Source organism: Microtus ochrogaster, unplaced genomic scaffold (assembly GCF_000317375.1).
Source record: "Microtus ochrogaster isolate Prairie Vole_2 unplaced genomic scaffold, MicOch1.0 UNK14, whole genome shotgun sequence".
Lineage (NCBI taxonomy): Eukaryota > Metazoa > Chordata > Mammalia > Rodentia > Cricetidae > Microtus > Microtus ochrogaster.
In genome coordinates, this window is record NW_004949112.1 from 7231594 (window position 1) to 7247355 (window position 15762).

Consider the following 15762-nt stretch of genomic DNA (forward strand, 5'->3'; position numbering starts at 1 on the left):
AGAACACGCTGCCGGAAGTCTGGGCAGGCTCCGCAGTCTCCTGCATTACACAAAAAGGGCCTTAGAATCCTTCTAGGACTAACTCCAGTGGAATGACTCCATGTCTGATCACCATTCACGGCATAGCACTATCGCAAGGGCTAATCCAGCACTGACCCAGAAAGGATGTGCTGGGGGAAAGATTTCGTTCTGTAATAACTGGTAGTCTAAAGCTAAAGGCGAAAATGGGGCTCTAGGTTTGGTTTATTATAATTCTGTCAACAGCAGCTCACACAATCAATGCTCATTCATGTTTTAATATTGAAGGTTGTATTTGGAGCAGAGCGACTTTCATGAGAAGTTTGCTGGTGGTGACATTTGCGTGGATAGATCATCAGAGTCTGTGACGTGCCAGACTTTTGAATTAACGCTAAGGTCTTGCCTCTACCCTCACATTGAGAGACAGTATCTGCATTGCTGTGGAAACCTCATGCAAACCTTAAAAAGAGATTTCAGGTAAAAAGAAGTAATTTAGCTCTGGAAGTTATCAGTTGTTAATTACTAGTGGATGTTTTCCCTCTGCTTCCCTTATATTTCCTTTCTATCTTTCTTTTTGGTTTTGTCTGTTTGTTTTTGGTACTGAGAGTCAAGTACTAGATTGAGCGTTAAAGTCTATTTCAATTAGAGGATGGAGATGCAGTTAACAGTCTTCCTTTTTAAAGAACAGTTAGCCATCAAGGTTTAAATATATTGTAACTAATTCATTATGTGAGAATCTGTGTCAAGAGACACACCAGAAAAATAAAAGAAACCCTCAGAACATATGCATAAACTGTCCTCTCTGGAGAAAAACATAAACCTACTTCTAGTAGATAACTAGCTCTAACTCTGACTTACTCTTGTTCATGTGCAATCTCCATAAAGCTCATAAGATTAAGTGTCCTCATTTGCTTTCTCTTGCTGTGATAAAAACAGTGAGCAGAGCGACTAGGGAGGACAGGATTTATTTTGCTTACACTTAGAATTCATCATTGAGGGGGCTGGAGAGATGGCTCAGTGGTTAAGAGCCCTGATTGCTTTTCCAGAGACCCTGAGTTCAGTTCCCAGTAACCACACAGTGGCTCACAACCATGTGTAATAGCATGTGATGCTGTTTTCTGTTGTTCAAGTGCACATGCAGAGTGTTCACACATGAAATATACATAAGATAACAACAACAGTTCATCCCTCTGGGAAGGAAGTCAAGGCAGAAACCTGGAGTCAGGAGCTTCTGAAGTAAAGCCCACAGAAGAACACTTCTTATAGGCTTGCTCACTTTGCTTTCTTATAACCAGCCCAGGCAGAGATATACGTGTGTGCTCTTCCGTGTCTTTCTTTTCAAGGTTGGTGGAATATTTGCAGGCCATGAGGAATTTTTTCTTGATGGAAGGTGGAGATACCATGTATGATTTCTATACTTCAATTTTCGATAAAATAAGAGAAAAGGAAACCTGGCAGAATGTGTCTCTTCTGAATGTCCAGCTCCAAGAAGCGGTAGGACAGCGCTATCCGGAAGATAGTTTACGGTAACTATGGGGGCACCTCTCACTCTAAGAAGTATAAAGTGAACCATTTGCCAAGAAATCAGCTAAATTACCAGTGACCAAAATACCTTACAGAAGCAAGTCCAGGGTAGTTTATTTCAGCTCACAGATTGAAAGACTTGTGTGTTTCATGGCAGAGAGGATGTAGCTAAGCAGAGCGATTTTTGTCCTGGACAAAGGAATATAATAATACCATAATGGGGAGGATAGGAAACAGCACCAAGGATAACATACTCCTTAGGACATGTCAGTGAACTGCTTGTTCCTGCTGAGCCCACCTCCTAGCTTTCCAGACTCCCAAATTAGCTCTCACTTTCTAAAGATCAAGCCACACATATGGAAGACTTCACTATGTGTATTTTATCTTCACTTTAACCCTACAGATTACTTTGTAGATTAGAAACTCAAAGCTGAGCCAAGCAGAGATGGCACAAGCCCTTAATTCCAGGCAAAGGCAGGCAGAACTCTGAGTTCAAGGCCAGCCTGGTCTATAGAGCTAGTTCCAGGATAACCAGGGCTGCCCAAAAGAACTCTGTCTCCAAAAAAGAAAAGAAAAGAAAAGAAAAAAGGGAAGGAAGGAAGGAAGGAAAAGAAAAGAAAAACAAAAAAAAATCAAAGCTGGGAATTCCTGTGGAACCAGGTTCTTGAGGTCTGAGACGAGATCATTTGAGCCTGGGAATCTGAGGCCAGCCTTTATCTCCAAACAAAACAGAGAAGAGGCTAAGGGGGTGGTTCAGTGGGTAAAGGACTTGCTACAGAAGCCTGAGGAGCGCCCACATAAAATAGCCATATGGGCATGATGTTCCAGCTGTAATCCCAGCGCTTGGGAGGTGTCAGGTGGTGGGGAGAGAATCTATAAGGCAAGCTGGCTGTCAAGGTCAGGGTCAGTGAGAGCCTTGCCTCACTGGAGTAAAAAGTGATTAGCCTCTGACCTATATACATAGACACACACAAATACACAGACACATTGCACACATGATACATATATGCCCTTCTCACTCCCCAAAAATGGAAGAAGGGGAGGGGTGAGTTAAATTGGCAGCTGAGGGGGCTGGAAAGATCGCTCAGAGGTTAAGGACACTGGCTGCACTTATAAAGGTCCTGAGTTCAATTCCCTGCAACCACATGGTGACTCACAACCATCTCAACCATCTGTAATGAGATCTGGTGCCCTCTGCAGGGACATTTGCAGGCAGAACACTGTATACGTAATAAATAAATGTTTAAAAAAATGGCAGCTGATATGGACTGCTCAGTGAGAGGGTGAGTGGGTGGAGAGTTGCCTGCCGACTTGTTGGGGATGGTGGCCTCTACTTTCCTATTGCCAGCCTTCACCAACCCTCCCTCCTTGAAGACATCCATAGCCTCTCTGGCAGGCCTCCACCACAAGGGACTTGACCCTCAGTAGCCATTACTCACAGAGGCCTCACAGGAGATGGAGAAAGCTTTGCACTGTCTGACTTCACCTTCGCAGCCTCCTGTCTTACATGCTTAAACCATGTTCAGCCTTACACTGCATCTCATACTGCAGGAGTGTGCAAATGTGTGCTGCTATTCCTCACTCCTAGGCCTTCTTCCATGGTGTGCTCTCCCTCTCATGGCCTAGCAGTCAGTCTGTTTACTCACTAGCTCACCTTGTGTTTTCTGTGCCATGCAAGTAGCTCTGCTGACCTCAGATTCCATCATCTGCATAGTAAGCACTTAAGTGAATGTCAGTGGAGCAAACCACTGAAAACTACAGTGGTTTCCTCAAGTTCCTGTGCTGTGGAATACATTGGCTGTCATTCACACACTGCCTTTGCCTCTTCCCTGGCTTTCCTATTTTAAATCATCCATGACCTGCATCAGGGTTATCATCTGCTAGTATCTCAGTAACAGTAGCGAGATTGATCACTACAGGACCTGGAAATCACATGAGGAAAGAACACCTTCTTGACTGGCACGTGGATATTTCTGTTCTGTGTTGCTTTCTCTCTTGGGAAAGCAGTGTTCAAACCCATCCAGGTGCACAGACAGAGCAGTGCACAGCAGTGTTCACACCCGTCCAGGTGCGCAGGTAGAGCAGTGCACAGCAGTGTTCACACCCATCCAGGTGTGCAAGTAGAGCAGTGCAAAACCCATCCAGGTGTGCAAGTAGAGCGGTGCACAGCAGTGTTCACACCCATCCAGGTGTGCAGGTAGAGCAGTGCACAGAAGTGTTCACACCCATCCAGGTGCACAGATAGAGCAGTGCTAGTACCTGAGCAAATGCAGACTCCGTGGTGCATGACTCATGGAGACTTACCAAGGAGCCAGTGTTCTAGCCCTTCTGCCAGCACCTGAACTTAAGGCTCAGTCTTTTTAGCCTGACTTTGACGAAAATTAAGCTCCCAGCTCTATCCCCAAGCTGTTTTTAATTCTAATTAAGTGACTAACATTGTCAAGTATCCTTTTTATAACAAAACCCATTATTTTAAAACTAATTGGATGTTGGTGCACACATACCTATAATCTTGCATGACATAGGTTGGGAGTCATGGGGATCTCAAGGCAGCCTACAATTCAGTCAGAGACTGTCTTGGAAACTAGACAGGGTAACACAAACATTTGGGAGGCTGAGGCAGGGAGGTCTTTGCATTCCAGGTTGGATACATACCAGGACCTTGTCTCCGAAAACAAAATTGCTGGGTGAAGCAGCTCATATTTGTAATTCTAATGTTCCGGAGGCTGAGGCAGGAGGATGGCCATACACTTGAGGCAAACTTGAGCTTTACAAGGAGACACTGTCTCAAGAAGTGGGCGCAGAGATAAGGGGGACCAAAAACAACTGCCATTCATTTCTAGTTCAAACTCTAGTTCTGAGGTGCTGGAAAATGTAAGTTTGTCTGCATATTTATATTGAATGGAAGTTCTAGGGGGATTGGTTATTGTGTGGAACTATTATTGTCAGGACCTCAGTCACAGTACCCATGTGTTGTACCCCTGAGGGATGCTCCTTGCCCATGAATCCACGAAAAGTGTTAGAACATCTTATATGAACTTTATATGAATTTTATTATCACAAACTAAATCTGAAACTTCTTCATTTAGTTTATCTATATCGTTTGAAAATGTTGATACAGCTAAGAAGAAACTACCCGTTCATATCTTAGATGGTCTTACCCTGAGCTACAAGGTAAGTGCTAATTATTTTTATAAAAATTGGTTTTTTATTGAGACTAAGTTGTGCATGTAAAATTTTATTTTTGTTTTTGTAGGTCCCATGGCCTGTGGACATTGTTATAAGTGTGGAATGTCAAAAAATTTATAATCAGGTCTTCCTTCTCCTATTGCAAATAAAATGGGCAAAATACAGCCTGGATGTTCTACTGTTTGGTGGTAAGATTTGATTTCAATGAACTAACTAACTCTAATTTGATTTTGGTCCTGGAAAATTTTGTATAGGTTTTCATCTTTTCTATATGTGAACAAATACCAGCCTGGCACAGGAGTATGGCAGCAGGTTTACCAAGCCTACTACAGGAATGAAGTGTGGGGATGGAGGGCAGCTCACCAGTGGAGTGCTTACTGCTCTTCCAGAGGACCTGTCTCAGACAGCCTGCAGCTACTTCCGACACCAGTACATACACACAAACACATAGAACATTTATTCACTGCTGTGAAGAGCATAGGGCCCCTTTGTTCCATCCAGCCTGGCTAACTTACACCCAAAATAATCACATAGAAATTGTATTAATTAAATTACTGCTTGGCCCATAAGCTCCAGCTTCTTATTGTCTAACTCTCACATCTTGATTCAACCCATTTTTGATAATCTGTATGTCACCACGAGGTCATGACTTACTGAGAAAGATTCAGCATGTCTGACCTGGCAGCTTCATGGTGGCTTGGTTCAATCTGCTGCTTTCTTCCTCCCTGAATACAGTACTGTCTTCTCCGCCTATCTAAGTTCTGCCCTATCAGGCCAAGCAGTTCTTTATTGGTTAACCAATGAAAGCAACAAATACTGAAGGACCTCCTACACCAATTCACTCATACAATATCTGCTCCTGCATACACAAAAATAATAAAGTGTCAGGAACTCATAGGATTTATCTTAAATGTAATAACTTATTAGGAATTGAAATCAAAAAGTTGAGTAAGGGTCTGACAGGGAATTTGCATCTCAACAGTGATAGCAAGGATTTAATTATCATTTATCTGCCCTCCCTTTGTCTACTCAGTGCTTGGATTAGCGGATGTGTGCCATCATAGCTGGTTTATTCGGTGCTGGGAAGTGAACCCAGAGCCTCAGTATGCTAGGCAAGCACTCGACCAACCGAGCCACAGCTACAGCATCTTGAAATTTGGTATTTTATCTTCCCAAGGCACAAATGTGCCCTTTAGGTTCCCGCCCTGCTGATACTGCATTGCTCATCTCTTCATGTAAGGGGTCGTATGGCGGCTTTCCCTTAATTCTTTTTCTGCCCATTTTCTCCTTTCAACATTTTGTAGACCTGGCTAATACTGCTGAAAGATCTCAAGCAAAAGAAGGCTCTCCATGTGAACAAGATACACTCTCCCAGTTTGGAGCACCGAAAGAGTCACTGAGGCAACAGATCCATCGCATGTTTCTTTTACGTGTGAAGCTCATGCACTTTGTGAATAGCCTGCACAACTACATCATGACCAGGGTTGGTTTCTGTCCGTCTCCTCGGTTCTTTTGTCCCATGTAGGCAGTAGTTCAAAGAAAACACTGATCATGTCTTTCTAACTACAGAAGAACCATAGAACACTTAGAGATTGAAAAAAATGAAAGCTAGATGTAATTTCATCATAAAATAGCATGGCAGTGGATGGTAATATATTTTTCAATAAATGTTTTGTTGTTTGAGAATTTCATACAATGTATTTGGTCATATGTATCTCAGTCCCTCCCTTGAACTACTCCCAGATCTACTTCCTTACCCACAGCTTTGTGTCCTGTTTAGTTTTACTTAACACGTGAACTCCACTTGGTGCTGTCCATGCATTCCTGGTTGGCGGCACCATCCATGGACAGCATGTTTGGCCTATTACAAGCCAAACTCCTAAAAATCTTGACTCTCCCTCCCCCAAAATCCATGAGCTGTGCACAGCTGCTCAGATATGGGAACTCATGACTCCCGTCCCACTCTGCTAGAATGCTGATGGGCTTGATCGTCTGTCAGCCCCACAGCTGCCGCGAGCTCCTACAGTCAGCAGTCCTATCCTCTCTGTCAGACTCTGTTTGCTCTGCCCTCTCATCACCTGGCTTTTAACTGTCTCCTAATTTCCTCCTGCACTGAGAAGAGGCTGACAGGAAGGGCAGGTAGCTCAGTTGGTAGAATACTTGCTAAAAAAGCATTGATGATTGAGCTTGAACCCCCAGTACCTACATAAAAAGTGCTGTGGCTTGGCAGTGATGGCGCACACCTTTAACCCCACCACTTGGGATGCAGGGGCAAGCAGATCTCTGTGTTTCAGGCCAGCCTGGTCTACAGAGTGAGTACCAGGACTATACAGAGAAACCCTGTCTCAAAAAAGCAAAAACAAAAAAACTTCCAGGTGTGGTTAAGGAAGGAGGCAGAGACAAGAGAATCCTGGGGCTTGCTAGCCATGCAGTCAGGACACATGGACAAACGGGTAAGTGCTAACTATGCTCTTGTCTTTCTCTTTCAAGATTCTCCACAGTACAGGGCTGGAGTTTCAGCATCAAGTTGAGGAAGCCAAGGATTTAGATCAGTTGATTAAAATTCACTACAGGTATTTGTCAACCATCCATGATCGGTGTCTGCTGAGAGAAAAGGTGTGTGATGGAGGAAGGTCATTGTTAATAAACAAACTGCCTTGGCCCATTTTGATAGGCCATCCCTTAGGTGGGTGGAGTAGGCAGAACAGAATGCTGGGAGGAAGAGGAAGTGAGCTCAGACTGGATAGCTCTCCTCTCTGGGGCAGATGCCTCAGAAAGAGGCCATGCTCCCCTCTCCCAGGCAGACACAATGAAGCAAGCCGCCAGGTCAGACTTGCTGAATCTTTCCCAGTAAGACTGATGCTACACAGATTATTAGAGATGGGTTGATCGATATGAGAATTAGCCAGTAAGGCCTAGAGTTAATGGGCCAAACAGTGTTTAAAAGAATACAGTTTGTGTGTTGTTATTTTGGGGTATAAGCTAGCAGGCGGCCAGGGTGCTGGGGATGCAGCCCCGTGCTCCTATTACAACAGGTGTGTACCAGTGGGGCGAAAGGGCCATATCTTCCTGCTGTGGGATTTTGAATTCTAAAACTGCTGTCCTGTGCAGTCATCTCTTGGGAAAGGACAGGGTTACAGATGTGTGCCCACTACCAGCAGTAACATTAAAGAAAACATAGTTGTACAGAACTGAAAACCTGAGTCTGCAGTTAGGCAGTGGGTGTGCACTAATGCATTATGAATATGTAGAACTTATAGTTTTACAACCACTGGGAATTGTGTCTCACGGCCTCTGATGAATATAAATGGCTTTCAGGAGTGAAAGCTCACGTGCCGTCTTGGAATGCAGGTTGACATCCCATGTACCTTTCTATACATAAAAGACAGTCATTGTGATGTGCTTTTTCTGTGATGTAAGTTAGGAGAAAATATCAGTGTCATTGTCCAAACGTAGTCACCAAGCCCATATTGTGTCTCAAACATTGATCTTCAGGTCAGCTTCGTGAAGGAAGCCATCATGAAAGTGCTGAACTTGGCGCTCATGTTCGCAGAAGGCTGGCAGGCAGGCCTAGGAGCTTGGCGGTAAGTGTGTGCTATGTGACGTCCCATATTGTGACCATTTCAGCAGTCAGGCCTAGGAGCTTGGCAGTAATTATGTGCTGTGTGATGACCTATATTGTGACCATGTCAGCACCGTTCTGACAGGCTTCGTTTGAAGAGTCCACACCCAGTCCTGGTAACGGTTCACATACTATTGTGACTAAGAATTCAAGTTTGTAATTTGAAGAATGGAAGTATAGTTCATTGGCTTGCCTACCATACATAAGGCCTGAAATTGAATCCTATGTGCAACCAATAATAGAATTTATTTAGTTAAACTAGATAGCATAAGGTTAGTTTTCTTATAAGAAGCAAAACAGTTTTTTTTTAAAAAAATGAGGTCTTTTAATTAAAATGAGGACACAGTCTCAGAGTATAAGACTTGATTTTATTATAAATGCCTCCAAATGTATGGAAAAGTGTAAAGTCTGTGTGACTCACCACAGTAGTTTCTGAGGGTGACCAGTTCTGGTTCGTGATCCAACCCTCACACTCCCTGAGACATTTTAAAGTGAGTTGTGGGTGTCGCACTGGGTGCTGTCCAGACCTCCATGTCTGTAGGCTCTAAAAGGCAGTATGTGTTCATAGAGTGTTTTCACCTGTGTAATATAGAAAGGCAAATGGCTTAAAGTCAGTATACAGGAAGAGGCCAGGAGTCTTTCTTCCATTCTGGCAGGAATGTTGTAGGCTGAAGTGGGCTGTGTCCCACCATCCGGCTAGGTTAGCTCCCAAAATAACCACACAGAAATTGTATTAATTAAATTACTGCTTGGCCCATAAACTCGAGCTCTTATTGGCTAACTCTCACATCTTCATTCAAGCCATTTCTGATCATCTGTATGTCACCATGAGGTCTTGGCTTACCGGGAAAGATTTAGCATGTCTGACCTGGCAACTGGCTGCATGGTGGCAATCTCTGACCCTGCTTTCTTCCTCTCAGAATTCAGTTCTGTCTACCATGCCTACCTATGTTCAGCCCTATCAGGCCAAACAGTTTCTTTATTAATTAACCAATGAAAGCAACACATAGATAGAAAGGACCTCCTACACCACAGGAACATCTCCAGTTTGTCCTGTTTTTATGCTAGGAGTTGAACTTGGGACCTTCGTGTGCTGTGTGAGTGGTTTACCACTGAGCTATACTACTAGCCCGGCTATCTTAATATGTTAATTTGAATATAAATTTCAGTGCTTAGCCTCTCTCATTTTTGGATTATATGCAATGGTATTTCACTTTGCTGAAATAAAAGTTTATGTCTGATGGACTGGAGGTTTTGTTTGTGTGCCTGGGCTTATCTGAAGTATATTTACACAAATATGTGAAGGTATCAGTTGCGAGCTGGTAAGATGACTCAATAGGTAAAGGGATTTGCCATACAAGCCTGACAGCCTGAATCCAACCCTCAAGCCCATATAAAGGGAGAGACAAAGCTTGTTGCCTAAAGTTGTGTCCTGATATCATCATGCATGTGATGGCATACACACACATTACTCACAGACATGTTCAGTAGTAGTACACCCAAGAAGAAAATCAGGGGCTGGGAATGTAGCTTGTTTGTGAAGCACTTGTCCAGGGTGGCCCATGCCCTGAGTGCCATTCTTAGCAATGCAAAAGAAAACAGAAGCCTTTCTTGCTTGGTGCTGTCCTCTCAGAGTATGCAAAACTCCTTTTCTCAGTAACACTGAGGCAGGTGAGAGAATGGCTACTCCATATGCTTCCTAAATTTCTGTAACAAATGACAGCCAAAAGTAGCAGTGGGGAGGACTTCAGCACCTCAGAGCTGGTGCGGGGACATAAGTCTTAGCCTACTTGGAAAGTGGAGGCTGAAGGATCATGAGTTGTAACATGGATGGGCCTGGCCTGCTTGTTGAGGTTTTTGTCCCACCTGTTCCCCACAACTGTTTAGCCCCAAAGAAAATCACATATAGGTCTCTATAAGTTATAAAGCTGATTGGCCCATTAGCTCTAGCCTCTCACTGGCTAACTCTCACATCTTGATTAACCCATTTTTCTGATCTATGTTAGCCATGTGGCTCAGTACCTTTTTGTAGTGGGCAGATGACATCCTGCTGCTTCAGTGGTCTAGGCAGGAGTGGGAGGAATCAACTTCCTCCTTCCCAGAATTTTCCTGTTCTCATTACATCATTTCTACTTCCTGTCTGGTTTTTCCACTTATATTTCCTGCTTGGCCAATCAGCATTTATTTAAAACATGATTGACAGAATACAGACAATTCTCCCCCACCAATGAGTGAACGTTAGCCTGGGTAACAAAGAGACTGCACACCAATGTTGACGGATGTTTGCATGTTTCAGTGTGGGACTGCAGACATGGCTCAGTAGTTGGGGGGGGTCACTGACTGTTTTTCCAAAGGACCCAGGTTCAATTCCCAGTACCAGGACACCTGATACCCTCACACTGATATACAGGGAGGCAAAACACCAATGCATATTGAAAAAAAATATTTTTTTTAATGTATCAAATTTGCTTCTAAGTAAATACTGTGGTAAGGCTGAGGAAAACTTGTTGGCTCTTGGTAAGTGACTGACAAAGATAGTTGATGAGTTGTTGTATGGGAGACACACACACACCTGCTCACCGCAGAAAGGGAATGCATGACAGACCAAAGTAATGGATGCACCCAAGTCCAACTTGGTGAACAGTGAGTAAGTACACGCTGGGGATATTAACAGGGTTAATAACAGATGAAGGTTACTTAGAAGAGCCCACCAGGACATGGGTAATGCTTTATCAGAGCTTCCCTGGAGCTCCTGCAGGGTCTGCAGGCAGCTTGACAGAACCTCCGCTCACCTCCTCTGGGCAGCCTCCTTCCCCAGCAGTTATTTACCTAATGTAATGTGGAAGGGGACAGCAGAAAACTTCCTAGTTTCCACTCTGCCAGACATGTGACCTAGCATCTCCCCTCCTGCTTTGGGAGAGTACTGATTCCAGGAAATGTGTCAGTTTAGAGGAAACCCCTGTACACTATGAGCATATTATGAATGAAGTGTTTTCCTGTGTATATTGCTTATTTCCCTATGTAAAAAGACAAAGTCATATCTACTGATGACATGAAAGTAAAAGCTAACCTGTCAGAGGAACATATTTCTATGAATGTGATCTGATGTGACCCTGGGTATTGGAAACTGTTTCCTGAGAAGGGCTGCAAGCTCATTCATTGAATATATATACTGTGTGCAAGTATAAGAACCTGAGTTTAGCCCCCAGAATCCCCATAAGAAGGGAGAATGTGCTTGTGTGCACTTGTAATCTTAGTGATGGAAGGGTAGAGACAGATCCCAGGGCATGCTGGCTGTCAGTTCAGGGATAGACCTCATCTCAAAAATCAAGGTGGCATGTATATACCACTAAAGTGGTTTAAAAATGAGTACATAAAGTTAGGAAAGGAAAGGGCTGGGAGAACGGGAAAGCTGGAGATCGGAGGTGGAGGCGGGGCTAATCAAAACATATCATGTAGGAAATACTCAGACAGTTCTTTAAAAAAAATAAGACTGGGTGTTGGTGGCTCATTTCCTTAATCCCAGCACTCAGGAGGCAGAGACAGGCAGGCAAATCTCTGAATTCGAAGCCAGCCTGGTCTACAGAGACAGTTCCAGGATGGCCAGGGCTACACAATGGAACTCTGTCCTGGAGGGAAAAACAAAAATAACCAAACCATACAGTGCTGAAGAATAACACCAGTGGTTAACCTTTGACTCCCACATCACGTGAACACTTATGCCCATGTTCACCCACACAGGCAAATACAAGCACATAGACAAAACATTCCTAAAATATGATAGTTGCTTAACACTAAGCATAATTATTGCCTATGAGTTTCACACTGAAAATAGTTAAAATGGAACGTCTTATGTGCTACGTACTTTACCATTTTCTAAAGGTCTCTTAATTATTTCACATTTTAAGAGTTTTATATCCTAAGTATATGCTTTACTTTATAAATAATATTTGCTTGTAAAAATACGTATTCAGAACTAAATAAAGGAAAAGGGAATATCTCTAGTCAAGGCTTCAGAATTAAGTGCTAACCAGAAAATGGTTGATTTTATATCCTAACTGAATCTTTCCTAGGGACTTATTTTTTGAGGCATTGTCTCATGTAGCCAAGGCTAGTTTCAGATTTGCTGCGTAACTGAGGGTGATCTTGAACTTTGGAAGGTTTATTTCTTTCACTTTATGTGTTTGGGAGTCTGGCCTATATGCACGTCTGAGCACTGTCTCCATGCTGTGCCTGTGAGGGCAGAAGAGAGTCCTGCAATTACATGCGGGTGCTGAGAAGAGCCTGGGTCGTCTGTAAGAGCAGCTAGTACTGCTCTTAACTGCTGAGCCCTCTCCAGCCTGCCTCTGCCTCTGGAGAGCTTGGGACTAGAGCGTACCACACCCAGTTTCATGTGGCTCAGGAGAGCACCCAGAGCATCAGACATGAGGCAAGTGACAGCCCCTAAGGACTTTTCATATTAAAGAAAGGCAGGATGGAGTTCTAGAAGCCTGGAGGCTAAGGCATTAAGATTTTAAGTTCCTGTTAGTCCTAGCCAACATAATGAGACCTTATCTGTGAAAACTAATGCAAACTAATGTAGACTATGATGTTGCATATTTCATAATCTTTAGGTTTAGGATTATAGAGATTACTTCATTGATAATATAGCCTGTCTATTACTAGTTTCACTGAATTTAATATAAATCAAAATTTCCTTTCTTCCTTAGGATGGAGTCTATAGAGAAAATGGAATCTGATTTTAAAAACTGCCACATGTTCCTCGTAACCATTTTAAATAAGGCTGTCTGTAGAGGATCCTTTCCCCATTGTGAGTACACCGTCCTGTGTGTAGTCATTTTAAATAAGGCTGTCTGTAGAGGATCCTTTCCCATTGTGAGTACACCGTCCTCTGTAGTCACTGTGTCATAATCTTATTGTAACTAAGTCTGTGTGTCAGTAGCTTACTAGTCCCATGGAGAGTTTGCATTTCTCCCATTTCAAAACTGGGAAGTACTGAGCCATGACTTGAATTGGTGTTGCAGAACTGTGATGGGGTGGGTAAGTACTAGATGGCTGGCACTAACCTGAAGGTCCTGCTGGTTTGTGTGCCTTTTATACCGTGGGTTCCTAACATGGAAATGTAGGACTTGGAGAGTCAATTTCTCACTGCTGACTGTCATGCAAAGTCACTGTAAGATACAGACCCTTAGCAATTTCAGAACTTAAAAGACTGTCTTCTTGCAAAGAAGTGTGGGTTTTACAGTTCAGAATCTAGGATGTGAGGGAGCTGAGCGATTTCTGAGAATGGTTGACGAGGCTTTAGGCTGTGGAGACAGACTAAGTGGTGTCTGCATCCACGCTCTCCCCTTTTTTTTTAGTAAAGACTGTATGTACTTTGAATCTCTTCTCCATTTGTGTGTACTCTGACTGCAATACACAGCCAGATGTGAGCTGTGATCTGCCTGCTTGAGCGGTAACATTTATGCATTTGTTCATGTTCGCCCATAGATTAGAATACGATACTGCATTAGGAGCTCTCTTGGGTTGTGCTGCTCAGTGAAATGAGTCAACATTTAAAACTCTGAAGTGCCATTTATAATAACAAGTGATGGTTTTAATTAAAACTATAATAGATCTTTAAACACTTTAATTTTTGAATTCACTGCCTTAATTAAACATTTAAACAAATTTAGAATTAATTTTTAACCTTTTTTCTTCTTCCCACAGTGGAATCTCTAGCACTGTCCCTCATGGCCGGCATGGAGCAAAGTTAAATATCTCTAACGTAACAAGTACCTTAGACTTCATCATTGTCCATGTACATTTTCACCATTTGCAGCTGAGAAATAAAAGTCTTTTTGTTTTTATTTATTATCCTATCTAGACAAATGAATTATAGGGATTTTCTCTAGAGATTGTTTGCAAGTATGTAGAATTATATATATAAGGTTTTGTATCTAATTGCACTATATATAGGTATTATATAAAAGTAGATTATTTTCTCATTTGTTTTATTTTTATTTTATATATAAAAGTATTCACCTGCTTATACATATGTGCACCATGTGCATATGGGTGCCCGGAAGCAATGAGAGGGCAGCAGATTGCCATGTAAGCTTTACAGTTACCCGTCCCTAAAGGTGTCCTAGATTTGACTGTCCTTGAAGTATTTAAGCTTTTATGTGCACAGAAAGGTCCCAAAGGAAAATAACTAATATCAGTGTACAATCCCAATTTTACTATGGCCATCTGTCATGTATCAATGTGTATAATATCTAATGATGTATATACTATGTCAAATAAAATTATGTCTACATTTAGTTTTCCACATTTTTCTTGTGTTGCTCAGTAGACACTCTATAGGGACAGATGAATAATGTAGACAGATAAATTCAGTAAGGATATAGAACTGAACTCTAGCCAGCTAAGTCAAACTGACAGTCCTCATCCACCCATAACTGAACCTAAGCTTATATAAGCTTATATAGCGATGGAGGAAGGTCATTGGCTAATAAAGAAACTGCCTTGGCCCATTTGATAGGCCAGCCTTTAGGTGGGTGGAGTAAACAGAACAGAATGCTAGGAAGAAGGGAAGTGAGCACAGACAGCATGCCTGCTCTTCTCCAGGGCAGACGCGATGAAGCTCTGACCCAGGATGGACGTAGGCTAGAATCTTCTGGTAAGGGCACCTCGTGGTGCTACACACAGAAATGGGCCAACCAGTGTTTATATGAATACAGTTTGTGTGTTATTTCAGGGTATAAACTAGCCAGGCGGCAGGGAGCTGGGTGGCAGGAACGCAGCCCGCAGCTCCTTCAACAGAATGGCGCCCAGACGTGGATGACTGAACTCCACGTAAAGCCTGAGAAAGCATGTCTTCTTGGTAACAGCAATTTCTCGGGTCTGCTCTGCCTGCTAGAGGCAAGTAAGCTCTCTCATCTAAGAGAGGCTTCCTGACTCAGCTTTGGCTGCAAAACCCTGCAGCTCAAAACACTTAAAACAGTGTTGATGAAAAGCTGAACACATGCTTTTTGGTTTTCAGCTGTGTCAGGAAAAAAGCTGCGCCATTTAAAAATGCATCCTGCCAGGGCAAACTCTGTTTGAGGCAGGAGGGCCGACTACAGAGAGAGGACTTGAGTGTTGTCTGTGGACATAATGCTGCAGCTTGCTTGCTGGCAGGGACCTTGAAACATCACAGAGTTGTGGTGATAAACATGGCTACAGCTGGTACCTTTGCCATGAGGCTGGAAAGCTAAGGAATGGGCTGGATCTAGCCAGCAAAGCCACGGCTTTAATCCTACCCATATTGCTCAGTAATTTAAAGGCTCATGTGGTCAGAAAAAGAGAGATACAGTAAAGAGATTCAAAAACAAACCTTTAAATGATTTACAGTATGTTAAAAATATATGCAGTCTAAAAGTTAAAGT

At 42.9% G+C, this 15762-nt stretch overlaps 1 protein-coding gene across 4 annotated transcripts in view; it reads left to right on the forward strand.

Annotated features, from left to right (window-relative positions):
- Tubgcp5 (tubulin gamma complex associated protein 5) overlaps window positions 1-14840 on the forward strand; it is a 55230-nt gene extending 40390 nt beyond the window's left edge. For 3 of the 4 annotated variants that reach the window (XM_026789117.1, XM_005366919.2, XM_026789118.1), the window contains exons 15-23: window positions 307-495; window positions 1362-1544; window positions 4632-4716; window positions 4799-4919; window positions 6036-6214; window positions 7222-7347; window positions 8227-8315; window positions 13063-13163; window positions 14063-14840. In XM_026789117.1, the coding sequence (XP_026644918.1) occupies window positions 307-495; window positions 1362-1544; window positions 4632-4716; window positions 4799-4919; window positions 6036-6214; window positions 7222-7347; window positions 8227-8315; window positions 13063-13163; window positions 14063-14109 (1120 nt within the window). In that variant the 3' untranslated portion in view covers window positions 14110-14840. Of the gene's footprint in view, window positions 1-306; window positions 496-1361; window positions 1545-4631; window positions 4717-4798; window positions 4920-6035; window positions 6215-7221; window positions 7348-8226; window positions 8316-13062; window positions 13164-14062 lie in introns of those variants that run through there. The other variant, XR_003378697.1, reaches the window with a different exon arrangement.
- The last annotated feature ends 922 nt before the right edge of the window (window positions 14841-15762 follow it).